The sequence below is a fragment of the Heloderma suspectum genome, chromosome 1 (genome assembly GCF_057233095.1).
Source record: "Heloderma suspectum isolate Gila_16-S chromosome 1, 16-S_ref, whole genome shotgun sequence".
NCBI lineage: Eukaryota > Metazoa > Chordata > Lepidosauria > Squamata > Helodermatidae > Heloderma > Heloderma suspectum.
Genome location: NC_139458.1, coordinates 354,208,389 through 354,236,117, shown reverse-complemented (window position 1 = coordinate 354,236,117; position 27,729 = coordinate 354,208,389). Strand labels below are relative to the sequence as shown.

Here is a 27,729-nt window from a genome sequence, read left to right as displayed (position 1 = left end):
TGCGCCACAGTTTTGCGTGTAGTGCTGCACCGAGAGGCTAAGCCGAGAGATGCATCTTGTTTTTCAAGCCCACGGCTGCTGCTGGAATCCTGAACCTGTTTATTCAGAAGTCCCATCGGTTTCCACCGGACTTGCTCGCGGGTGCCCCACAAAGACTAGTAGAGAACCCGACCCTACGGAGAATTTGGAAAGCCTAAAATAAGGAGCGGAGCGAACTTTGGAAGGACCAAAGGGAGCCGGCTTAAAGGCGGCACTGCGCTTCAACCCACGCGGAAACTGCGGGTTCGAAGAACAGCGCCGCCGGCCCAACGGAGCTCAACTGTAGGCCGCCGCTGCCGCAACCCGCCTCCTCCATCCAGTCTCCTTCCGCCTACGTCGGCCTCACTCCTGCAGGTGGTTACAAAGTGCGATTCCGAATCCTTCCGCCACCTCTCCCTCCTTCCCATCACGCTTTGCGACTGCGTACCCTGACAGACGTGGGACTGGAGAGTTGAGCGTTTCGCATCTTTAGTCGCGTCTTCTCCTCTCTTCCCCCCCCCCCCAGTTCGCCCCGAAAATATTGTTTACGTTTTGTTTCTCCCCCCTCCTTCCTACGCAAACGGCGGTTTCTTCTCGGGCGGGGTGTGTGTGTGTGTGTGTGTGTGGAGAAAAGGCCATTGGAAGAAAGCGCGGACGGGGGAGGGTTGGCAGGGCGGTGAGGGAAGTAGTCCCGGCGCCGAGTACGCGCCGCCGCGGCTGCCGCTGCAGGAGCAGTTGCTCGCTGGCTGGGCCGGTAAGTGCGAAGAGGGAGGCGCGAGGGAGCGCGCGGCCGGGTTGGAGGGAGGAGGGGGCAGCGGCCGGGGGAGGGGCCGGGTTGGAGTGAGCGGCCGTGGTTGGCTCTGCGCCGCGGCCGCTCTGCCTTCTCGCTAGGACAAGGCGGGAGGCAAGGAAGGGGCGAGGCGGCTCCCGTTTCCCTCTCCGGCGCCATTTTGTCGCGCAGCGAACCAGCAAATAAAGAGCGGGCGGGAAGGGAGCGTGGTGCTGGCGGCGACGGTCTTCTCCGGGCCGGGGCATCGGCGGTCTTAGTTATCGATGCGACAGGGAAGCCCCGGCTTGGAGGCATTCGGTGCGCGCAGGAGACGACGCCTCGGCGTCGCCACAGGCGGGAGGTGAGTGGTGGCCTCGTCTTCTTTCACGCGCGGGCCGCCACCGCTCTCGGGGGGAGCCCAGAGGCCCGCCAGTTCTGAGCAGGGAAGAATCAACAAACGAGCTACAGCGGCAGCCGTTTCTCCAGCTGCGCAACGGGGGTCACACCCGGCGCCTTTTGCGGCATTGCCATCCTCAGGTCGCGGGGATCCGACGCCGCCACGCCCGGTAGCATCTCCCTCTTGCTATGCCCCCCGCCCCCATCCTGCGCGATTCTTTGGATGGCTTATTTCAGGCAGGAAACCCCTGTTCTCAGTCAAACACTGACTTCTTCGCTAAGCGTTATGAGTGGAGGAGGGCCTTCCTAAGCCATCGTCCTTCGCAGACAGGAATGTAGACATCGTGGGATTCCAAAGACGTGTTAAAGAATTCATTAATTACGAATAGGCCCTTTAGCTATAAGAACCGTGTAAAATCTTAGTGGCACGTGTGTGTTTTTTTCCAACGTTTGGGTAGTTCGTTTCATATTGTTTGTGTATACACGCACTTACTTACGCAAATGTCAGTTATATTGTGTTTAAGCAGGGGTTCTTACAATTTTACCGAGGCGGGGGACGGACCTGTCAGCCTATTGGCATGTATCAACCATACATGATATATATGTGTGTGCTTTAGGTGGCAATCCTATGCATGGGAGTAAGTGCCACTGTATCAAGTGGGACTTAACTTCTGGGTAACCGTGGATAGGATTGGTCTGAATATCACATGGATTGGGCTATTTAGGTTTCACTTGGCTTGCTAGGAAGTAATGGTTTCCTCGGATTGGTAATTTTTTTTTCATGTCATGACTATGTTCCTACTTGGTGAAAGTAGGTTGAATGACCATATCTCAATAGCTCCATTTATTAACTTTTTAAAGCTTGATTTGTGCTCAAAAACCTGTTAAAATATGGGTCAATATTGTATACCATCTTAACATGCTATGCCAGACTAAGCTTTGGCTGAAGTATTTTACTCAGCAGTATTATTATTATGGGGGATTGAGGCTGCTTCATGTGTGACAACACATGTATGTACCATAAAGTCTGACAACTGTGTTTCCCACATGGAATACATAAAATTTGGGTATTTTCAGTATTACATTTCAACCCAGTCTACATGCTCTGAGAACTAGGAACCTTTATCTTCAGTAATATGATAGATTCTAAAGAGTACTACATGCTCTGATGGTCCAGGACAACATCCAGGCTGCAGTTTACAGTTACTGATTGCCACAACTGAAAATAATATCCCTACTGAGCAGTCATACATTTGATGGCTATCACAGCTCACCATAAAGTGAAGCATTCATCAGAGGGCCAGTACAGATATGAAGGCCATGGGTAAACTGTCCCTGCATGCCCCATCCTGTATAAATGTAATTACCATATGAGTCAGTACATTTATACGTAGAGTTAGCACGCTGGTGGCACACCTGTCCAGGCTACTGATAACTTACTCAGGTGGGAAGTGTGTTTATATGTGATGGGGCAAGCATGGAACAAGAAAACATGGACCAACACTTCAACTGTAGCTGCCATATCATGTCTGTTAGGCCCAGATTGTTCCATTGCTTGGCAATGGATGCTTAGAAATGATCAAATGTGTTGGAGGGGGGAAAGTTACTTAATAATGCACTGAAAACCAATCTAGTCTAATGACAGCACAGTTAGATATTTACTTTACAACCAGTTGCAGTGTTCATTAAACCTACTGAAACTTGCAAAGATTAACAAATATGGCTTGAAAGCATCAAGAGAGCTTGAGAACAAATAGTTCAGTATGTTTTTGAATTAGTTCATGTAACTATGTTTGGACATTGATACAATTTAGTTTAGTTTGTGTATTTAACCCAGTAAAAAGTTAACCAAAAGTACCATTATTCCTACTACACTCTCTAAAATGTTTTTGCATTTATGCAGCTGTTCAGGGTATAGATATAGGTCTTGTTGTTTTTGAGTGGGCATCTAGTATTAGATCATGTTCTGGAGATGGAGGGCTTTTACAGTTGTATCTAACCATTTCTGTCCACAGCGAAATCGACACTGCTGGGGGAATGGATTCCCCCACCCCCCTGCATGCCTCTCAGATCTGCTCTGGAGGGTTGGGGGCCCTCTGGAGCAGCTTTCTTTGGAAGATGGGAATGGGAGGCTCTGTTGCACCAGGGGAAGTCTGTTTGCATGTTGTTGGATGTAGCCCTCAGTGTGCAAGCTGAACTCTAGAACTAGAATAATATGGACTGAAGCTCATTTGCAACAGGAAAAAGTGGAAGCTTCAGTAAAGCTATTGGCTAATAATGAGCAAAATCTTGTAGGTGTGCTTTATTTCTACCGTTAGTTTGAACATAGAAGTGATAATAGAAAGTCTGTTGACTAACCTTGCAAGAAGGTTAGTCAATTCTTAAATTGACCGGGTTTATGTTAATTGTATGAAGGAATGGGTTCAGACTGATTTAATGAGTTACCTATATAGGCAGCTTACACAGTGGCACCTTCAGACTGCTTTATTTAAACTCTATACCGCAGTGAGTCTCTAACAGTGCAGTCCTATGCATGTCTATTCAGAAATAAGTCCCGCTAAGTTCAGTGCACATTACTCCCACATAATGGTGTATGGGATTGCAGCCTAAGTCTGCAATCCTATCCACACTTACCTGGGTGTAAGCCACATTGAAAGCAGTAGGACTTACTTTTGGGTACACATACATAAGCTTCCACTGTAAGCTGCTTTACGGGTACTTAAGGATTTTTTTTTTAAACGACATCTCTTTTAGAAGTGCCTGCTCTTTGCTGATAATTTCAGTATAGCTTTATTCAGTATGGACCTCAGATTTAAAACCTAATCATTATTATTAGGATGCTCCATGATCAAAACATTTCTGAATAGAGCTGTGCAAGATTTACACTTCTACCATCAAATAGGTTATATAGAGTAGAAAAAAATGAAGGTAAGTCCATACCAGTTAACTGCTGAAATAAACAGGAAAAGTCATGAATCTAGTGAAACACAAATTTGTCTATAATTGTGTAAAACCTTTTTACTCATGTAGTACTGAATTTCCATGAACTTGTACTGCTTCTCCTGGAAAACAATGGAATATATTACTTATAATAAAGTAACTTTGGATTAGACAAAACAGTATACTTGGGAACAGGGTGTAAAGCATATTTGTGAAGATATTGGGACAAGAAATAATGGCTAGATAATTAAAATCCATATTATTGGCAAAGCCTTGGGTAGTAGAAACAAAATAACATGACTAGGTATGGAAAGTTATAAACTGTGATCCTCAGAAAAGGGTTTAAATACACCACTTTGTTGAGTTGTGGATAAAATCCAAGATCCCATTGAGATCTTAAATTGGGATACAATTTTTTTTTTAAAAATAAAAAGTCCTTTGGATTTAAGTAGGACTTGATAGAGAGTTTTCTCAGGCTTTACAACAGATAAGTTTAAACTACTATCTAGTATTTCTGTTAACATTTAACTAATGTTCCTCTTCAATTTTTTGCTTTGCTGGGAAACAAACTTTCTACTAAAACTAGTTATACTTGAATTCCAGATGGTTAGGACCCAATCATATGGCATTGTTAAAAAATTCTATGAAGTTCAGTGGAATCATTAGAGTGGGATTGCAGCCTTAATACTTCAATGTGCTATAAAGATGCAGGCTATACTTGTAAGAGGGCTGAATAACGCTGGTATTTGTTTCTTCCCCAGAGTTCACAATGACTAATGAAGAACCACTTCCGAAGAAGGTAATCTTGAAAACCATACTCGTATTATTTTTCCTCAACACCAGGTGAAAGATTTGAACTTGATTATTTTTGTTCTGTAGGTTCGCCTTAGTGAAACAGACTTCAAGGTTCTACCTAGAGAGGAATTGATCTTAAGGTAAAGTAATTGACCACCTTATACTTCAGTATGGTCCATTTCTCAGTGTCTCATTCTGAATAACTTCCATCTTCACAATAACATATCACTAAAACAATTTAAAGTTTACTGAGGTAGAAAGATTAATACTAAAGCATGTGCTATTGGGTGTGGAGGAGAAAATAAAGTGCCTTGATTATCGTAAGCAGGGGTTTGGAATCCTCCACTTAAAATGTCAATTTTTGCCATTTGGCCATTCTATGAAACGTATTGGAACTGGAGGGGAAACTTCAGGAAGAAGGAATGTAAATATACCACCAGGAGTCCATATCCAGTCCTTTTTTCTTTTTAACAAAAATCAACCCATCATGTCCTACATACGTGAGGCTAGAAATTTGTTTAAAGCTGCATAAATAGAGTTATTTAAAAGGACATGTATGTGCACATTTGGCTGGTGTATTTGATTTGGACCAGGGAGGACTGGGTTCAAATCTCCATTCAGCCTTTAGGGTTATTGGGTGACTTTAAATAGTTATTTTTACCTCCGGTAAAACAGTTTTTTAATAGTTATTTTTACCTCCAGCTTTTCTATCCAAATAGGGTGCTTGAATATCCAAATAGGGTGGTTTATAATCTCAGTTAAATTTTGGCCCATTTCACTTGTCACCATGGGAGATCATAAGTTAATTAACCCACGATTGCCAGAATGCACACTGTGCGTAAGCATCTTATTTGTACTGTAAACAACCTGTGATCAGCCCAAATAGAGGTGGTCAGCGTCCCATGCAATCCCAGAGCAATGTGTCGTTCAGGGGCTAAACAACTCAGCGGTTAACCCAACAACAGTCCATGGGTTAACTGCTGGGTTGTTTTAGCCCCTAAACAACCCATTGGTCCGGGTTCACATGTCACACCAACAACCTTTGACCACAGGTTGTTTACAGTACATGGATGCAGCTCTCAGGTGCTGCACATCCCTGTGAATCATGGGTTAAATAAATCACAATTTTCTTTGTGACCCAGATCATGAAAATCAAAGAAAAAACAATAACTGCAAAAGTAAGCAATACAGCAACTGAGATAAAAATTCAATAGCAGCCATGCTAAAAGAATAGCATTATGGGAATAGGGTATGGGAAGGCGGCGGGGGGACATGCTCAAACAAAGCAACCTCATGTAAAGTGTATTGCAGTAGTTCATTTTGGAATTAACTAAGGCATGGGTAACTATGGCAAGATAGTTGGGCCGAAGTTTGCATAACAGCCAAAGCTTTGCAAAAGCAGCCCTATTCTCTCTCCATACTTTTTTGTGTTGTGTTTTCGAGATTTTAAGCCTGAGTGCAGAGTTTACGATTAAATTTCTGACAAACGAAAATACAATAATTTCCAGAAGGTGCTTCGAATGTTCTAGGTGTGAAGTTGTGTGTACGTCATAATGGTTGACTGGAGAAAACTTAATACCTTTAATGAAGGCCTGTGTGTGTCAAAGAGAGAATGTGTTCTTTGTACAACCATTTTGCATCAAATATTAATACATCAAATTATTATTTGCATCAAATTAAATACATCAAGTGGTGTATTTAAAACCTTTAACCATTTTAAGACAAAAAATATTTTTCATTTCTCATTAGGTGGAAGCAGTATGAAGCATATGTGCAAGCTCTGGAGGGAAAATACACAGACCTTAATTGTAAGTTGAAGCTGAATGAGTCATTCAATCCTGAGATACTCCTTGAAAAAGAGAAGTGATGATAAAAAAGGAGTTGTCTGGGAGTCAGCCATTGGGCTGCACAAAAGTACAGCCCAGAAAAGATCTCTAAACTGTCCTTTAGGTAGATTTGGACAGGCTGATCCACAAACTACTTAGCATCATAGTTCACTTCAAAGACTAAGTGTTAGCAAGTTGCTTGGGGAGGGGACATGTTGATGGCATCGCAAGACTAATCAACCAAATTGTATCATTCAGACTGGTGTGTCATAAACTGGATTTTATTTATTTAAGACATTTGAATACAGCTTTTCCAAACCTCAAAGTAGTATATGTTAAAAAAAAAACCACCACAAAAACCAAGCCCTCTTTAAAATCACATAAAATAAGCAAACACAATAATTAGGAGGTGGATATCCAAAGTTATTTAAATATCCCCTGAGATGAGGGGAGAAAGTGGCTGGCTCAGATTAATTTCTCAGATTGTTGTTGGCTTCTTCAGGAACTGGTGGTATATTAAAGGTGCCTCTACTAAAACTATATGAATTTGGTAGCTCTGTGAGCTGGACTGGGTGTTAGGTTTCCCAGTTGGGCATCTTATTAGCCCAGCCCATTTTAATGGTAATATTGTTTGGGTCACCACAATGTAAATAAAAGCCCTGCTCAAATATGATACAGCTCTGTATGTTGTGCATGATCTCATAATGGGTTTTTTTGTGTAGGAAGGGAAGGTGCATTCATTGACCAGGGTTTCTCAGATGTTGTCATAAAGGCATGGATTTGCTCAGTCAACATACAGAGTGTGACAGTGCTGTGGCCTCGCCTGTGGTCACTGTGCATGTTCTACGATCTCCTGTGCAGCCACAGCTAAAGACCAGTTTGAGAACCATCGTTCTATATAGGCCAGCATTAATATCGAATGAATATGATTTTGATGAATTTATATGGGATATCTAACAGAAGTGTATCCTCTGATAATTCTGGGATTCTTTAGGCCAATACAGTGGGGTCTTGTTTTAAGCTACTATACAGCTATTGCAGTCAGAAGTAATAATCATTTTAAAACCTCAGAACTTTGCATCTCTTGAAGCGTTTTTGGATTGCCCCATTTGGTTTTAAGTTCTGACATTGCACACTTGAGAACATTGGTTGATCGGTTTAGGTATAAGGCTTTAAAAATAGTTCCATTTAATTGTGATGAAAATTATGGCTGCATTCCAGATTCTGTTAATTTTGGTATTGATTCTAATGGCTGCACGCTGAACTTCAGAATAACCTACTATCTAATCAGTTTATTTTTTATTCTCGCAAGTGAGGGGTAACTTCTGTCACACTTCTGTAGGAGTACAAAACATGTTACGGGTAGGTGAAAGACCATAGTTGCTTAATTAGTCTATGGGGAATCATGAACACCAGATACTCAACAGTTTAGTGTAAACAAACAGCCAACACTTTTTGTGCTCCCATGTGTAGTGAATTTTGGCAGTTGAAACACTTGCTTTTCTATCTTTTCTGCTTCATTTTGTTTATAAAATTACTTAGGATTGTGTTTTTATTTTCACTTTCCTCCCCTTTGGCAATTAAACTTATTTGCTTTGTTTACATAATGACATTCAGTTGGAAATCTTCACAGAAAGGGTTGGTAAACTCTGTATCCATGGGGTTTAGGTTATTTTAAATTATTCAAATTAATCTCAACATTGTCCCTCTGAAGATAAAAGCTTGACTTTACTGTCTGCCATGGGATTAGTATTGGAAACAACAATTAGGGACTGGCAGATAGCTGCGGAGGTAACCATGTGAAGCTTCTAGAGTGTAACAAGCAAGTTTCTTTTCCTAGCATACCTAAGAGAGTTCTCTCTCAAGTTTGGTTTAATTAATATGAACCTGTTGACTCAAAATGAAATGTGGTTTGTAGGAAATCCCAGTTCTCTTTTCCCACTGTGGTCTTAGAAAACTAGAAGCAGACATTGATGCTTGTTGCAGGAAGGGTATATTCGAAGACTCCATGTCTCTAACCCTTGATACTCTGACTCTGTCAGCCACATGAAAAAGTGCCTGCTGTTTGCTTAAATGTGTTTGTGGGACACTGCAATCAGAATAATTGTCCTGTACATTTAGAGAGCAATCCTATGCCCCTTAGACAGTGTCTGGGGGACATAGGATATTTTCGTTTCCTGAGCTCAGATACAGGAAACTGTGCTCCCCCCCCCCCCACAGCTAGAGCAAAAAGAACCACACTGGCTGCTGCTATGAGCTCACAAATGTGAGCTCATAGGGGGTGAAAGGGCGTGTTCCCAGGGGCAGGGAGGGGAGGAGACGGGATGTGGGGCTACGAGGTATCCCCAGCTGTCTCCAGTTTCCTTCCTTCTGCCTCCCTGAAGTCTCTGCTAGATGGGTGAAATCACCTGTCTTAGCTAAAATGCAGAGCAGGAGGTGCGATGTGCCTCCTGCTCTGCATTTTATACTTGTAAGCCTCCAAATTCAGAGGCTTATGCGTATTCGGGGTGCATCCCATAGGCTTGCACCCTTAATGACCATCTCTAGAGCTCTTTAAACGTGGAAGAGGTAGCTGCTTTTGAGTTCTCTAGCTACAGCAATCTGTTATATCATGCTTTACGATCTCATTATTCTAGATTGGTAGGCAAAATATGCTGTGAATGTTATACTGGTGTGTATTATGCATTTGAAATGGGCTTTAGGGTGCAAACCTATGCATGTTTGGACAAAAAGCCCTAGAACTCCCAGCATTCCCCTAAGTCTATGAAAGCGTAAGTCACAAGACTGTTGCTGTAGCAAATTAATTCGTGGACTCCTATGAAAAAAATCCTCATTTTTCATTAATTTTGAGGAGTTTGGGGCCCTCTGCAAATAGAAATTGTGATTGTCACCACCATGAAAGCAGACATGAGGGTGGGGGGAATGTACTGCAACAGCATCAATATAGGGGGCACCATATCTGTAATAGGATATGATATCACTACAGTCTGCTGCCCATACTTTTTGTAGACAGTTGGTTCAGTGCTCCTGTCAGCTTTGGATGCAGAGGAACTATTCTATTTCCCTCTTGCATGAATGAATGGCTTTAGCCAACTTAAAAGAGGAGCAGGGACAAAAACTTTGATGACGAAGTAGTTTTTGCCTTGTTCTGTTTAGAAGCAGTGGTTTGGCGTAAAATCTTGAAAGACTTCTAATACACTTTGCAATTTGTTTGCCATTTGACACTAGCTAATGATGTAACTGGCTTGAGAGAGTCTGAAGAAAAGCTGAAACAGCAACAGCAAGAATCTGCTCGGAGGGAAAATATCCTGGTGATGCGGCTGGCAACTAAGGAGCAAGAGATGCAAGAGTGTACTGTAAGTGAAGTTCAAATTGTTGGGGGGCAAAAGTGTTTGTGTTGATACATTGCAATTTATTTTTAGCTTAGAATCCTGTGCATGGAATACTGATAACATCTTGGGCTGTTTGCTCCAACTACCTTGTAGGATGACCTTGTTTTTCATATTATTTTTGTCAGAAGGCCACATTCCTAGTAGAATGCAAACTTGGATTTATTGTTATGGTAGTATAAACAGATACTGAATTTTTGTATTTTTTTTAAGTGAAAACTGCCATAGACCAGCTCCAGACCTAAGCAAAATATAGATGTTATGAAGATAATTGCAAAATATGTACTATAGGTGTTTTCACCAAGACTCATCACTGACAGTAGTGTGCCAGTAAAATCTTGTTTTACACATTCAGTTCTGTTGTGATGCATATAAGAACTAATCTTAGGTTAACTTTGGGTTGTTTAACTCATGAATAACACCTAGTGTCCAGGTTCACATGTCACAAAGCAACCTACAATTGGGCTGATCAGAGGTTGCATATTCAAACTGGAAGCAGCTCATGCACCACATGCAAACCAGCAAGTCGTGGGTTAATTATTCTATGATTTGCTGCTGTTATGTCACTGAACCAGGTTGGTGTCTATGTTGTGTTTACTTCCAAATGAGTGATGGAGGCCCAGAGATTATGCTGCGTGAGGCAGGCCCAGTAGTCATTGTCTTCTGTACCTAGTAAGGGGAACACCAGCACTTTTCTTCTTAGTGAAGAACTTCAAGTAGTTGGTTTTATTTAATCCACTTAATGATCACCTGGGTGCATCTCTATAAATACAGAAACAAAGCTTTGCTGCTCAGTTTGTGAATGGCATTGGCAGACAGGATTGGAATATGGTTTGACTTCTCCATGCTGCTGTCTAGCATGAAGCTTTGTTGCATATGGGCACTCAGTAGTTAGGCAGGTATTTCCAGCTATATGCCTGTTTATACTCAAAGGCAGCAGGATCTGCAATTGTCAGACTGTAGCTTGGGAGTTGATATATACATTCTCATTGTCTTTTGTACAGTTTACTGCAGAAATGCTGTCAGTTCAAACATTGGCTCTCAAAGTTACTTTGACCATCCCTTCTGCAAGCTGTATTTGATAACTGTTCCCAAGCTACCCTGTTCTTGCATGATCCATAATAATAATAAGCGATTATATAGTTCCTTTGAAGCATTTCAAATTTACATTGTATATCTTTACAACAGCCCAGTAAGATAGGAGAGTATTTGTATCCCCGTTTTGAAGATAGGGAGGCTGGGAGAGTGAGCTTGTTTGCATGATCATGGAGGGGGAAAACAGTCCATGGGTTCTGGGTGGCTTGCTAACCATGGCAACAAGCGGGTCTGGCCAGGTTCACACAACATGGCAAGCTGCGTGGTGAGGGTAATTATGCAACACCCCCCCCCCCCCCCAGCATGTGGCTGGCACACGCAGTAGGGGAAATAACCTGCTGTGGTTTATTTCCTCCTCCGTGATAGTGCGAACCCAGTCAAAGTGTGGCTTGCCTAAAGCTATTTAGGCTGCAGTCCTAAGTACACTTAGGGCGCAATCCTGTGGCAGCTAGTCAGTGGCTAGATGGCCATAGGATAGGTCAGTTGCCAGGAAGCGACGTCGGAACCCGCGGTCCAAGGTTGGTTCCCTGAGAACCAACCTTGCTCCCCTCCTGTGCTGCCTCATGTGGAACGGCCCTGTGTTCCGTGCTTGGAAGTGGAGCATGGAGCAGTGAAAACGGGGCATTCATGGGGGTGTTCCAGGGCGGGGAAGTTGGAAATCCAGTATGACACATCCAATGTGTTGTCTGGCTGCCACTTCCCTTGCTCAGCGGCTAGACTGCTGAAATCAGCTCTTTAGCTGCAAATGCAGGGTGGCTGAAGTGTGGAGGGGATGATTCCCTTGGTGCTTCTCCTGCCCTGCATTGGATAGGTGGTTGCCTCTGACTTCAGAGGCGGCTGCCTATCCCAGTAGGATTGCTCCCTCCACTTGAGTAAGTCCTGCTGAACTTAATGGGGCTTACGTCTGAGTAGGACTGCATTGTTAATTACTTCACGGCAGGGGTGAGATTTAAACCAGGGCCCTCCTGGTTTCTAGCTGAGTCACTTGGCCACTGTGCTACACTAGCTCTCTACTGGTTTACGTCCAAACCAATAGTCTGTATCAGAGCTCTTACTAGTAGCAATAGGAATAGATAGAATAAAACTTTGAGGATTACTTAGTGACATCTGTGTAGTGCTATGAGAGAGATTGAGGTGTCTTATCTCTTTCTTTCTAACAAAGTCTAATCATACTGTCTCACGTGCACAACAGCATATTTCCTGTTCTCTGAACTTCCTCATTCTCAGTAGCCTTAGGGCTGTGATAGGAGGTTCTTGAGGAAAACACAGTTCTCGTCCTTCAGAACATCTGCATCCCAGCTAATACTTGGTGCTCTGGAAATGCCACAGCGGCCCCCTGTTCAAGGCTATTGTGCTTTGGTCACTGTAGCTAGTTGGGCAATGAATATCATATAGCGGCAGCAGTATAGGTCTTAAGTGCAATTCTCTCTATTGGAGTAATATCCATTCAGTTAAAATGCATCCTTTTGGAGGTCTCTGCCTTACTAAAAGCCAAGTTCGCATTCCTTCTGTCAAGATAGGCAAGGATTGGCTTTTAGAATTCCATTTTTTTCTGAAGTACCAAAAACATGTATTTATTTGTCAAATAGCTCCTTGTAATCATTAATGAATAGAAACAGTTGGCATTATACACAAGTTGAAAATGACTGCCAGCACTAAAGAGAGAATTTGATGTAGACCTTCTAGTTGCTCATTTTAACGGTAGAATTTTAAATGGTGTTAAGTTGTCCTTTGAGTAACCTAAAGTGTATAAAATTACAAACAGCACATAAAAATATCTGTATATTCCTCAAATGCATTCCTTTTAAAGTAGCAGATATAGAAATTGTCAGGCAGTGTATGCTTAAGAACCTTCTGCTTATGTTTTAGGGCTGGGGTGGGCAACCTCAGGGATTTGGGGGGGTCACATCCTGCTGAAATTGCCGGCATGTTGGCAGCCAAAATTGCGGCAAATTCGCAGGGAAACTAGGCTCATGGGGAGTGCATGCCTTGTTTCCAAGTAATATGATTCTGCTTGCAAAGAAGGCATGTGCTTCCCAAGTGCCTTCTTCCTCTGTGAACTTGCTGTGACGTTTGCTGGCGGTGCAATTTCAGTAGCAGCAGGGGAACACAATGGGAGCTGCAAAAATGGCCATGGGGGCAGTGTGTTGCCAACCCCTATTTTAGGGCTTCGTTTAGGATATCCTCAGAAGACAGTCTTTTAATTCATTGTTCACACTAGCATGGGGTATTTGAAGATGAAATGAGTTAAAATTTGGGAATAGCTCTGGGTGGTGATAGTGATTATCACAGTTGTAGGCCACCAGTACTTCGGTGGGGCAGCAAACATAGGATTGAACTGTTCTATAGAACTACACCTAGTATCTAAGCTTCAAGTGCATCCTGTCAGTTTCAGAGTTTGCTGTTCTGTTCAAGAAAACATTAGTTATGACAACTTTAAAGGTTATATGGGGGTATCAGACTAAAATTATTCATGTGAGCCCTGAAGCTTTATAAATGCAGACTTAATCATTTTTCTTTCCTTTTGTGCAGAATCAGATCCAGTACCTCAAGCAAGTCCAGCAGCCGAGTGTTGCTCAACTGAGATCAACAATGGTAGACCCAGCCATCAACTTGTTTTTCCTAAAAATGAAAGGTGAACTGGAACAGACTAAAGACAAACTGGAACAAGCCCAAAATGAACTGAGTGCCTGGAAATTTACACCTGATAGGTAAACAAAACATACTCCCCAGTCAAGACTTCCCTGACAGAGAATGCTTTGGTGGGACAACCACGTGCTCGTTTCCACACCAAGACTCAGACGTTTTGAGCCAAAAGCCACATTCTTATACTGTCCAGCTTGTATTGCTTAATGTAAAACTTACCAGATGAACCTTGTGTTTCAGCTTTTCCCCCCCTTTGCTTCAGAGGCCTGACAGCGTCGGACTGTTCTGAAGAAGTGGCCACCTCAGAAAAAGTGTCCTTTCTAGAACATGTAGACATTTTCAAAGTGGTTCTGTTTGAAGAAAATAGAGGGAGAAGCAGAAGTCTAAAGTCTGTGGCACACTATGTCTACAGACAGATTGGAGGAGAACCTAGAGATTTTAAATCATGAATTGATTATGTCAAATTCGAGTAAAACATAAAAATGGAATATGCTTCGGTCTTAACCCTAAACCTAGTGACTTAGAGACTGATTAAGTCAGTTTTGCCATTAAGACTGTGGACTTCCTCCTTGTTCACTGAACTGCTGGGTCAAAACTCAATGAGGTGAATTTTGTTTAAATCACATATTGGTAATCAGCTTTGAATAGCTGTGAGAACATGCACACAGTCAGTGTTGATTTTCTTAGCATTTGGGCGCCATAGGACTTCAGTGAACCTTGTCATGGTTTTGAATAACAAATTGTTCTGTGGATGGCTGGCAATATGTGAACTCCTAAATCTAGTGCTGTACAAACATAGATGCAACGTAATTACATATTCTTGCATTGTTGAAGCAGTCATGTACACCCTGGATCTCAACTAGAATATATAATCAAAAAACTAGTTGTGATTCTTACACTGCCCTTGTCAGTGCAGAAGTACCATTTATAATTTATCTTGAGAAAATATATGCAGACTATACAAGGCACATCAGTAGCAGTTGCCTTCAGAAGTGGTGTGGGGCATTTTGCATTCCATTGTATACTTAGTTTTTGTACTGCACTATTACATAAAATGTGCCTTGAAATAGTTGTACTGCATAGTTCAGGGAACACTGCTGGTCGTACTATTGTATGTGAAGCTTTCATGGGGTATGAATATAAAAGAATGGAGAACAGACTGCTATTTCGTCTTGCTCTGTTCTCTCAAAGAGAGATGATGTTGAAACTTACTACATGCATCCTACTGGTTGGCATCTGTTCAGAAGCGTTGATACTTTCTGATGCCTTGCCATGTCCCAAGTTATTTCTAGGAATAGTAGTAGTGTACATTACTGAGATTGCAATGGAAGGACTTCTCAAATTATTTGGACTGGCATAGTACTTTATACTTTTAGTCAACAAGCATTGGTTTCAGTGAAGACATTTTCACAGGAGGTAAAATCTCAGAAAAATAAAAAGTAATGGAAAGTAATTAACATACCTATTCCAGCGTTCAAAATGAAGTGTTAGTTCATTTGAGTTAAATTAAATATACTTCCATGAAGTACATTTCAGCTCTGCTTTAGATCATTATTGCAGCATATAGACTGTGATAGAATATGAACCTTTGGGTATACATCGAAAGAGAACGTTACATAAACAAATTGTGTCTTTTGAAAACCATCTTGGTGTGATGAGATCTAACATCAGTACAGAGGTAAGACCTGCATAAAAAAACCAAAAACACCGTGTCTTAATGTGTTGCAACTGGTTTTGTAAAACATGCTGAATTGTATAATCAGAAAATCATTCTTCATAGATATGTTTTAATTGTGGGATGTCATACGGATTGCTTGTGAATTCCCAACTTAACCAAATGAATTCCTGTTTGGATAGAGGATGCTAACTTCAAATGTGTTTGGGTTCTAAATGTATCATTTACCTTAAGGTAAATTTACTTCATTTCCACTTGAAATAGACATCTGCAAAAATTATTTTTACTTGATTTGTAGAAGATGGCAATTTTGTAGTTTTAAGCGGGTCGTCAGTGTATACATATTTCCACATTTTAGAAATCAAATGAGCAGTGTGAAATCACATCCCCGGAGGGCGCAATCTTGTTGGGATAGGTGGCCGCCTCTGAACTCGGAGGCGACCACTTATCCAGGGCAGGAGCAGCATGGAGAGGATCTTCTCTGCTTTTCAGCTGCCCTGCATTTGCAGTTAGACAGCTGATTTAGGCTGTTTAGCCACAGGAAGTTGGAGCGGGGGGTGGGGGCGAAGGCCAGACAACACATAGGAAGCATCGGAAAGGTACTTACGCCTGCCCTGCCCCCAGGAACACCCCGTTTTCGCTGCTCCGCGTTGCTTTTAAGAGCACAGGGCTGATCTGCACTGCGTATGACGCTGCACTGGAGGGGGTGGAGGTCGTTTCTCAGGGAACTGACCTATCCTATGGCCGTCTAGCCACTGACTAGTAGCCATAGGATTGCGCCCTTAAATATTGAAGTAGTTTGATCTGCTTTAACAATTGACTTGGCTACACCTTTTGAGCCGTCTCACATAGCCTTGCCCCAACCTAGCGCCCTCCAACTGTTTTGGTCTACTACATGGCCAATATTTTGGGATGATGGGAGTTGTGGTCCAAAGCATCTGGAGGGCACCTGGTTGGGTAAGGCTGGTTTAACAAATGGGATCTTCATTTATCCCTTTTAAGAAATATTTTCCTTAAATTATGTGTTTTCCATGAGTTTTGCCAGTTCATTTTTGACCTTCTACTGGAAAGTGCTAGTGCACTCCTCTGCACTATTAAAATGATTCTAGAGTGTCTAAGGAACCATTCTTGTATCTGCATATCACTTTTTGTGGATCAATATCTTTGCAAGTCTGTGCTCAAAATCTGACTGACTTTTTTCATCAGTGTTTTAAGAACTGTATTGAATTACCCTTATTGACAGGTTTCTTGGTTGCAGTAGGGGGAAATCACTGAGTGCATAATAGTGTGTTATAATTGTAACTGATATCACACATAGCACCTAATGGAGATTTTCATTAATAGGGTCAGCATCATGGAGGCTCACTAGTTTACAGTAAAATGTTGTTGTTTTGTAACTGCAACTTTGGTCTTCGCTAAATAGGTAGTGTTTGTACTGTGGTATTGTCCTGCAACTATGTTATCCACCATATCATTAGCTAGTAACTCTCTTGCCTCTCTCATCTGTTTATAAGCTAGTTTAACATATAAGAAAGTTTCTGTGTCATTACATATGACAAACTGTTGGTAAACATGAAACATAAGCAACAACTTAATCTTTAGAACCTGCATAAGAATTTATATTGTGTTGTGGGTAGACTTGAAGAATTCAACATGGATGTTCTCAAGTGGCCACAATTTTGGGGGACACAGGTCAGGATGCAAAGAACTATCCAATTAGTTCCAGGTGTCTGGGGTTAAGATTGTTTTTTCTTGAACAGAAGAGTTTCAGGTATTGAAAGCTGGATGCTATTTCAAGAAAACAACATTCTGCCAGGCATGCCCAAGCCCTTCAGTATGCCTAAAGGAGCTCTTTGGATCCCAGCTGTAGGCTTCATTTGATAGTTCAGGGCCATTTCATGCAAATTGTTTTCTGTATGGATATTGTTTCCATGTAGAAAACCAAGGTATATGGCATAATGTGTTCTATACAGATTTGTACTGATGTATTTAGGGAGGTTCCTTGTGTGAAGTATCCCTTTATGTCTGAGTTGTAGAAACCAGTATTGGAAGAGTCAAGCTTCAGTTTAGCCTTGAAGCAGTATGAGCAGGCACAAAAGATGGGAATTAGGTGGTAAAACTATTGTTGTGTCTGCTTACAGTTGGGGGATAGGTGCTTATTGGCTTTCCAAAGAATAAATATTCCTCAGGGAAAATGAAATGTTGAAATTAACTAACTTGGATTATATTGGGTCCATATAGTTAAGCTTCAAGGATTTAGTACCACGCTCAGAAAAACAGGTGAAGTAAATGGCATGTACCTTTTATGGAGAAGGTCATCTGAAAGGGGTGTTTCCTTTTGTTCTATACAAGAACAATAAAATGGGACAGATGTAGCTATGTTCCCAGTTTACTTGTGATACGTTTGCTCTGGCATATCTGTCAAACTTCTATTAACTTTATTAACTGCAATTTTTAAGCTGGGCTCAGTGTTTGCTTTATGTTTTCTTACGTGGCTGGGGATCTTCCTTGCATTAATAAGCCTCAAAGGAGGTGGGAAATGTTGCCTGTTGTTTCTGCTCTTGACCAGCCCATGACATTTCAGGAATGTTTAAACATGAGGCTGTCTTATACTGAGTCAGGCCATTAGTCCATTTCTCCCAACATTGTCTACTCTTTTAAGTGGCAGTAGCTCTCCGGTATCTCAGGTGGAAGTTTTTTCCAACCCTGCTATCGAGTCCCTTTTAACTGGAGATGCAGGAAACTGAATCTGGGACCTTCTGCATGCAGAGCAAGTGATCTACGACGTAGCTGTAACTCCTTTGGTTATACACTGTCATACAATGTTTGAAACTTCAATCTAAAAATGTAAAATAGAGTTGCATGTTTTAGTTTGGCAAAACTAAAGTTCTGGGCACCACATTTTAAAATGGATATTGGCAAACCAGTGTGTCTAGAGGAAGGCAGCAAAGATGGTGATAAGACATCCAAGTCCTATGAGGAAAGGTCAAAGGAGTTGGGTATGTTCAGCCTGGAGACAAGATGATTAGGAGGTAATAAGATGGCCATCTTCAAATATTTGAAAGGCTGTAACATAGATGATAGAGCACATAAGTTTTATGTTGCTCCAGAGGGTAGGGCCTGAATCAACTGGTTCAAATTACCATAAAGGGGATTTTAATAAAACATTAGGAAGAACTTCCTGATGGAATGAACTATTCAACAATGGAAGAGATTGACTTGGAAGGTGGTGGATGCTTCTTCGTTATACATTTTTAAGCAGAGGCTGGATGGCCACCTATTAGGAGTGCTATAGTAGTGGATTGCCACCATTGGCAGGCAGTTGGACTAGATAAACCTTGGAGGTCCCTTCCAACTCTATGATTCTAAAACATGTAAAATGCCATTCAGTATATTTTGAGCTGAAATAAGATTACATAAATCCTTGACATACAAACAAAAGGGTGTATATAAAATATTGCCTAAAATGTTTGCAGTTCTTTCTCGTCCTCTTTAGAAAGAAAGAGAGAAATGAACTATCACAGTAATTGCAAATTAAGCACAGTAATCAGTTGTACGCTAAAAATACTCAAGACAATGGGCATGGTTGAGCTGCTTCTGTATGTAGGCCTCTCCCATTCTGGCCCTGTGCTAGGTATACTGCAGTGTTCTTGGCTATTCCTAGTAAGCCTATACCCTCCTGGACCTCGTTTACAGGTATACACTGGCTCGCTGCTCTGTAGTTGTGTATGGAGCTTCTCCTAGGAGCAGGCTGTGCAGTGGATTTCTAGGTATATACAAGTGAGGTGCGGGAGGGCTATTGCTTTTCAGAAATAGCCAGGTGCATTGCAGTGTTCTCAGTACAGGAGCAGCATACTTGGCATGAGGCCACTAGAAGATTATGATATATTTAATATGGAGCGCCTCCCACTCTGCTCTGCATATGGAAGGGGCTGAATCATTTCCAAAATACTTTGTTTTTCTGGGTCCTAAATATGTTTTGCAAGGCCAGTTAGCCTGTTGTACAGCTAGTAAAGCACTTGTGTGCATCATTACATTGAAGTTATGGAATGATGCATATAGTTATGAGGTTATATCCAATCTAAACGAAGCCCCATTCATTTCAATAGGTCTACTTTAAATAGGCTAACATCGGATGTAACCTTTGACTAAGACTTTCAGTATTAGGTAAAATTGGGATTTTTCAGGTCATGAAAGCTAGAAATTGGATGTTGCTATTTCCAGTACTTCTCCTGCCACCCCTCCTTGCTTTAAAGTACATAATCTGAGTCCATTTTCTTTTTAAATTTATCCAGTGCCATAGTTTCTGATTAAGAACAGCAGAGGTACTTTGATCATAATTAATGCTTTGGTCCTTTAAAATATTCAACTGTAGAACTTGCCTTTCGGTTTCACTGAACAGGGCCAGAAGATCAACAGACGACGACGATCAGCTTGTGGTATCTGTAGAGAGACTTTGTACTGGCCGTACAGCTGGCAGTAAGATATACTGTAGAGTGATGTTACAGAAATACCACTTCCGGTGACAACTTTTATCAAGGGAGATGAGAGAATTTTGTCTTCACTTTGTGATAGATGGCTCTTTCCTTTACAGCCAAACAGGCAAAAAGTTAATGGCGAAGTGTCGAATGCTTATCCAGGAGAATCAAGAGCTTGGAAGGCAGCTGTCCCAAGGACGTATTGCACAACTTGAGGCAGAGTTGGCTTTACAGAAGAAATATAGTGAGGAGCTTAAAAGCAGTCAGGATGGTAAGGGATTTTTTTAAAGAAAATAGAGAATTGCCTTGTATTTGTGTAGGCTTCAAAAGTTAAATGTATTATAAGTTTCCACTGTGAAGCATGTTTGTTTAAACATTTGGAATAAAGGGATAGTTTCAGGCTCATGTAACTGATGCAGTTTTCAACAAAAGACAATACTGTAAAGATAAGTAGCAAAAAAAAAAATTACAATACTGCCTTTCCTTTAAGGTAAACTTAGTTTTGACATGCAAAATAAATTGGCTAAGCTCCAAAGCAATTAATCTAAGAAAATAGTCATTCGTATGACTACTTTTATATGTACATGCTTAATTCTGATCAGAATCCAATGGGATGCTTCCCCCCCTGCTGATTCCCTTCCACAAGTGGTGGATCCTGGCGATTCCAACTCCGTAAGCAAGTGGGACCCACTGCTTATGCAAGGGAGATATAGCGCTTCCTACAAGAAGCCCTGAAATGAGTGGAAACACTTGTTTCTGGAAGGAGGTGGGTCAGTGGAACTCCTTTATGTGAACTCCGCTGGCCTACCTCCTTATAGAAACAAACATTTCTGCTTGTTTTAAGTTGCCCTTGGAAGTGCTAAGTCTCCCTTGCATAAGTGGTGGGTGCCGCTTGCAGATGAGAATCTGCAGGGTGCAGGAGAATCGGTGGGGGCATAAGCACCCTGTTGGATACTGCCCTCTGTGCCCCCAGGGTGCTTTGGATTGGTTTCTTAAACAGAAGCCCTGTTTGCTACGTAACAATAAACTTTTTGGAAGCTGGGTAGAAGTGCAAAAAGGTGATATAGCATGGAATTGCGCTTTTCAAAGAAAAAAAATAGAAATCCTACTGGTGGCAGACAAGTCCTTGGGTGCCTAAAGTAGTTTACAGGACCACAATTACTGTTGGATTTGTAAATACTCCCATGTCCCAGTTTCACTTATTTGTGGTGTTAAATGCCATTTTCAGTATCTAAAAGGACACTTCCAAAAATATTTTGTACAAATTTAAATAATGAATATTGCACCTATTCTTGCATATGAATGTTGCCCTCGGTTGTAAGTAACTGACTGAGTTGAAGACAAAATGCTATCCACATCACAGCCTTGCACATCACAAACCACTTGCTTTAACACCAGTTATAGGAGTGAGGTGGCAATTACTTTGGCTAAACTCTTAACTGGAAATTGCTTTTGGGGCAGGTCTTTCCTGCCACTGTTTGTGGCCTAAATATTGCAGGATTGTAGATACTCGAGAATTTAAATGAAATTGCACTTGAAGTGGGCATTGAAATTTGGAGTGTAAAAAAAGTGAACAATTTGATTTTTTTGTAATGAGCACATCTCCAAAGCATTTGCACGGATGGTCACCATAGACTTGGATATTTAGGAACCAAGCCTACCCAAAACATGTTAGTATTATATAGGTTCTGAAGGCTATAAAAGAGGATACATATCTGAATTGGATTTGACAATCCAGTTGAGATTTGGAGTTAATTCTATATCAGATTAGATCAGTCTACCAACTTTTAAAACTGTAATTTTTTGCCCGCTGTTACAAGCTATGACATAGGATGTGGAACTGAAGCTGTTTGCTTACCTATTGCCAATGTCACCATATACATCATACTTACATTATATTATAATTATTATAATTGGGATTGGTGGTGGCCTGCAAACTGCCAAAGAAAACTTCTACACAATTCAATTGGAATGGAGGTTGAATATTGTATGTGGATAATATAGTGAAGATTATTAAAGTGATCATAATACAACATAGATTTTGTGAGTGGAGTAATGGTCGAGGCATGTATTTTTTGCACAACAGCAGAAAATTCTTTGCCATGAAAACCTAATTTCGGCCTCAATTCCCCCCACACACACACGTAATAGTGTGTGCAAATCTTACTTTAAATATCAGCAATTTGTATGTATTATTCTGACCTGTCTACTTGGGTTTCTTGTAGAAAGTATAAGCAAATTATAACTAAATGGCTTAAAGCAAAGTAACCAGAAGCAATGAGGGAGAGGTATATGCCATGTAGTTCACAGGGACTACCTATTAACCCCAGGGCTTTTGCAGGCATCTTCATCTTTTCAACACCATCAGTAACAGGTTTTCCCTCTAAGATTCCTTGCCAGATGCTAAATTTAGGCCCAGGGACAAAATTCAGTGCATGTGGATTTTCAGGGGCTTCCTCTTTAGATTATAAACCTTTTGCTAGCAAGTTGGGATTAAAACAAGCATTCTATAATATGTCCCATGCTCTGTATTTTTATTGTCAAATTCTATGTGTGCAAGCATGCATGCGTGTACACACACACACACACACACACACACACACACTCTAATGAATTGTTCTGTTTTAGTAACACGGCTCTGAAAGTAAAAATCGTGAATGTCCTTTAGACTATTGTATCAGAGTTGTACATAAGGAAAAATAGACATTACTCTTTTAATTTGAGGATGTTATTACTTATATTCAGATGACTGATACAGTTTGAGGAGAAAGATAAAAGCTATTAAGTGTATGCTCCAAATGTGTTTTTCTTCATATAGAACTGAATGATTTCATCATCCAGCTTGATGAGGAAGTAGAAGGTATGCAGAGTACCATTCTAGTCCTACAGCAGCAACTGAAGGAGACTCGCCAGCAGTTGGTTCAGTATCAGCAGCAGCAGTCACAAACCTCAGCCCCAGGTACCAGCCGGACTCCAACTTCTGAATCTGCTGATCAGGGAGAGGCTATGAGCAAAGACTGCAGTCGTCTGGCTAATGGACCAACCAATGGCAGCTCTTCCCATCAGAGGACAGCTGGGCCTGGTTTTTATAGAGAGGGTAGTGGAACAGAGGATGACTTTCCACCCTCCCCAAACAATGGTAATAAGCTTTCCAACCACTCTGAAGATAAAACTGGCAGAGGATCTGGTAGCTATATAAATCAACTCAGTACTGGGTACGAAAGTGTAGACTCTCCCACTGGTAGTGAAAATTCTCTAACTCACCATTCAAATGACACAGACTCCAATCATGATCCTCAAGAGGAGAAAACAGTCAATGTGAAAGGTAACAGAACTGCGGGGTCTCGTCATGTTCAGAATGGTTTGGACTCAAATGTAAATGTACAGGGTTCAGTTTTGTAACCTTTTTTCTGCTACATTTTTATAGTGTCATTTAAATTGGGAGAAGAAACTGTCCAGAACTGTTCAAATTAGTGCATATATGTCACAATTCTGCCTTTGTGGGTTTTTTGCTTCAATACCTCTGCCACTTCTGAAATTTTAACAATTAATTACGTTGTATGTTGCTAAAAGGATATTTGTGTAGGCTCAAGGTATTTTTGAGTTAACGTGAAGTTGAAAATGGAATTTTATTTCCAGGTATAACACAATGATGTCTGTACAAATCTGTGTATATCTAGAATTTGTGCTGTGTAAGGGCATTCTTTACTCATACTGTTATAACACTCAAAATTTGTCATAATAGCTGTGAGTTAATGACTGCCAAGTTTGCCCAGTACAGTAGTTTTCTAACTAAAATGAACTTGGTGAGGGAGTCCTGTAGTAGTTTGTGTTCCAGTTTTGCCACCATGCATCTGTGCGTTCTCTTTAGGTGATCGAATGTTTAAGACTTTTGTGTGCATAGTTACTCAGTTTAAGAACTGTTGTATCCTGTTAATGCATATTGCTCTGTGACTCCAATATTATCTTACCTGTACTGACCAAACCTAAATAAAGATTTTTAATAATGTAATTTATTTTGTCCCCCTGCATTTGTCCTGTGCAGACTTTGGATTTTTCCTTAATGCCATGTTATGTAGGGACCTTCATTGTAATAAGCAAAAACATGTACATGGAAGTCAGTTCAAGGTATGTCTTCTGGCGTTCCTATCATTTACTGATGTATTTAATAACCCATTTCTCCTAGCAAGTAGCATATACTGTCTCTCCTATCCAGAGGTATTCACTGCCACTTCATAAATATTATAGATGGTGATGCAGTAACATGCAGTTACTAGATGTTTACTATTAAAAAGGTTGAGGGTAAGTTTACACACACACTTCAGCAATTTCTAGCCACAGGGTTGAGAGTTTTTTTCTGCAGTTTGCACAAATATATCCCTACATACTGAAAGAGGCACACTTTAGTACATGCACTGAAAATGTTCCATAGCTGAAACCACAGCTCTTTTTCTATTGCATGACAGGAGGAAGAAGGCATTTGTAGAGCACCTTTTCCATGGAAGAACTAGATTTCTAAATTTGTGGTTAGTATGTCTAAACCTATTTGGGTGTAGTTAACAGCTAGAATTGACATATCAAATGCTGTTTTCTGCTGAGCTTTGTAAAAATTTGTGAGAGCAGTCGGAGGGAGTTTGGTCCCAAAATGTTTCATAGCTTTGTGTTAAAAAACTGCCTTATGCTTCAATGTGACACAATACCAGATCAAGCTGTCTGCCCCAGTGCACGCTCTGAAATACATTAGCTATAGTTTCTCCAGACCTGGTTCATGGTTGTATGCCATAGTAGCATATCATTTAACTTAAACCTTACAAAATCTACATTCCCAAATGTATACTAAAAGCCTTTTTGTTCTTGTCAAAAATGGCAAACTGAGCATTGTACTGTGAAAACCATCATGAATCCTTCAAAGCTCCTGGTCTTGGTAAATTATTATTTTTTATTTTATTTATTAAATAATTACCCATCTGGCTGGTCACCCAGCCACTCTGGGTGATGTACAGCATATAATAAAACAGTTTAAAACAATAAAATTCTACAATAAAAACATTTTCTAAAATATCCTAACCCACCCCAAATGCCTGCCTGAACCACGTTTTTAATGCACGGTGGAAGCTCATTAAAGAGGGGGTATAGCGGAGTTCCCTAGGGAACAAATCAATGGGAAAAGGTCATGGGGTTGGAGCAAAGTACTGCTGCGCATCAGATGTGGCAAGAGTGGATTGCAACAAACAGACCACTTAATAGTGCTGTGGCAAACCTGAATTTACTTTGAGATGTGAATGCAAAATTGCTTTACTATTTTGAACCCTCTAATAATTCCTGTGTACCTCTTGGGATGAAGGTGATGCCATCTTGCCAAGGATCTTCATATGAACAATGCACTCTTGATCTAATCTTGAGAACACCAGCATGGCCTAGATGACATTGGTGCATAAAACTGGACTCTGAATCACAAGAATATAAGAGCCCTGCTGGATCAGACCAAAGGCCTTTGTAGTCCAGCATCCTGTTTCCCATAGTGACCAGTTGCCTGTGGGAAGCCCACAAGGAAGGATGTAAGGGCAATAGCCTTCCTACTGTTGTTCCCCCACAGCATGCATTCAGATGAATGCTGTCTCTGATCCTGGAAGTCCCTTTTGATTTTTGATTTTGACTTTATACTCTCATTTTTGAGAGGTTTCCTCTTTTGATCAAATGTGACTGTTGGGCTTTCTTGGCATTGTCTATTTACTTACATGGTGAATTTGATAGCACTCTGCTGTTTCCAGTCACTTCAACATGTTGGTTTTGCATTGGGTTTTGGGTGCCACTTAGGATTAGGACCGAGGTCACCTCCCCTCTGATTTGTTCTATGCCTAGCTTTTTGGGGTATCTAGAAAATTTTACTTCATCATGCCAGAACATGCATTTACCAGTCCATGTGAGGGTAATTGAAGTCACTCGTTACTGCAACACTTATTTTGATGACTCCCTGATTTCATTCTCCATCTCAAGATCACCCTGAACATTTTGGTCATGGGGGCAATATGTCCCCTGTATTAAATTACTTTTGATACTGATATTTCCACCCACAATGATTCTGTGGTGGAGTCTGCTCCATTTGGGATTTCTAGTTTAATTCTATGCTCTCTTTGACATACAAAGCAACACTGCCCCCGGTGCACCCTTCTCTGTCCTTCTGTGGAGAGTGTTATATCTCACTGGTTCTTTCAATTCTACCAGGTTTCATGCCCACTATATGCTCCTTAAAACTAGGCATGCCAATTCTCTCATCTTGGCTGAGGGTTCTAGTATTAGCATATAAGCACCTACATATAGTGTCCCTTCCCCAAATGTCTCTGGCATGTTGATTTTCCCCTGTGGTCATTTGACTGGCTATCACTCCCTATTGCATTCCCTGAATAACACCAGAATGGCTTTGGGAACTTAAAATTTCTGAGGTTTCAAGTGCCAATTGGATGTCAGTACTTCCTCTTTCTGAAGGCTAAGGGACCCTGTGTCCAAATATGCCTTCTGGCTATTTTCTGCAGGTCTTTGTTTGACAGGCTTGACTTTTAGTGTCAAACAATTCTCTGCAATTTTAAATTGATCAGAAATCTTCGTTGTTTGCCATTCTACACCAGAACATTTAGCACAGTATGTATGTGGGATAATTGCAAGCATATGAACCAATAATGGGTTAATCATGGTAAAGACTTTTTTTGGTCAAATAGCAATGAAGAATTGCCAGTAACAGATGTGAGAAGTGGGGTTTTTATGGCATGTAGTTATATAATTTGTATGCCTGCTTGCAATATTAATAGCTGCTCTGGGAAGAGTGTGTAAAAATCCCTCAAACACTGGGAAGTGAGGTGCATGGCATGTTAGCAGAAGAACCGAAATCATTAGGAGGAGAAAGCCCTAGGTGGGAACTGCATTGTACTGGGCACAGGAATACTGCATCCTGCCAGATGTAAGGTTAAGCCAAGGGTCCTTTGGTTTCTGACATATTGGTTACTATTAAGCTATTTGAAATGAGAACATGGAACGTGGCATTGAGTTGCAATGCTAGCACTTTCAAAAAATGAACTATTACTCACTGGGACTTTAAATGAATTCCTTAAGTTTAGAAATAGTCAGCTGATGATTAACAAATCGTTAATCTCGGCTCTCAGTATTCTGTGCATTTTTTAAAAGAGAGCTTCGGCTATTGGGCGGTATAGAAATGAAATAAATAAATAAATAAATAGTCACCAAAAAAGCTAAATTCTAAAAGCTAAAAATTGAACATATCTGCATGTAGCTGCATGCCTATTTAGGAGATTTCTGAGCTATGCAGGGCACTGAGGCCTGCTCCAGCTTCACACATCAGTCAAAATCTATGTACTGCCCCCACTCATGTTCCTAGGGTGTTGCCAGGTATTGTTCACAGTATTTCAAGCATACCTGTGCAGACATGAGGGTTAGAAACTTACTTTTAAACATAAGAACTGAAGGTGCACATGAATTTTATTTATTTACATGGATATCTTACCTTTCTTCCAAGGGGCTCAAGGTAGCATGCATGGTTCTCCTCCACCCATTTTACCATCACAACAGCCTTGAGAGATGGTGACTGGCCTAAGGTCACCCAGCGAGCTTCATGGCTGAACTGGGATTTAAACCTGGGCCTCCCTCGGACACTCTAGCCACTACACCATACTGGCTGTTATGATAAGCA

At 41.1% G+C, this 27,729-nt stretch overlaps 1 protein-coding gene across 2 annotated transcripts; it reads left to right on the top strand.

The window, feature by feature from the left end:
* The first annotated feature begins 721 nt into the window (after positions 1-721).
* Positions 722-24,042, top strand: WTAP (WT1 associated protein). Of its 2 annotated transcripts, none has more exons than XM_084827941.1 (8): positions 722-772; positions 4,885-4,922; positions 5,003-5,058; positions 6,668-6,726; positions 9,973-10,100; positions 13,761-13,939; positions 20,144-20,298; positions 22,846-24,042. In XM_084827941.1, exons 2-8 carry the CDS (start codon positions 4,893-4,895, stop codon positions 23,427-23,429), a joined length of 1,191 nt encoding a protein of 396 aa, XP_084684067.1. In that variant the 5' UTR covers positions 722-772; positions 4,885-4,892; the 3' UTR covers positions 23,430-24,042. The 2 variants fall into 2 exon arrangements, with proteins under 2 accessions (XP_084684067.1, XP_084684066.1); XM_084827940.1 differs by lacking the exon at positions 722-772 and adding an exon at positions 960-1,148.
* The last annotated feature ends 3,687 nt before the right edge of the window (positions 24,043-27,729 follow it).

Coding starts and splice junctions, on each gene's coding strand:
- WTAP (XM_084827941.1), top strand. CDS start 4,893: ATGACTAATGAAGAACCACTTCCGAAGAAG. Junction 5,059..6,667: donor AGAGAGGAATTGATCTTAAG/GTAAAGTAATTG, acceptor ATTTCTCATTAG/GTGGAAGCAGTATGAAGCAT. Junction 20,299..22,845: donor GCTTAAAAGCAGTCAGGATG/GTAAGGGATTTT, acceptor TTCTTCATATAG/AACTGAATGATTTCATCATC.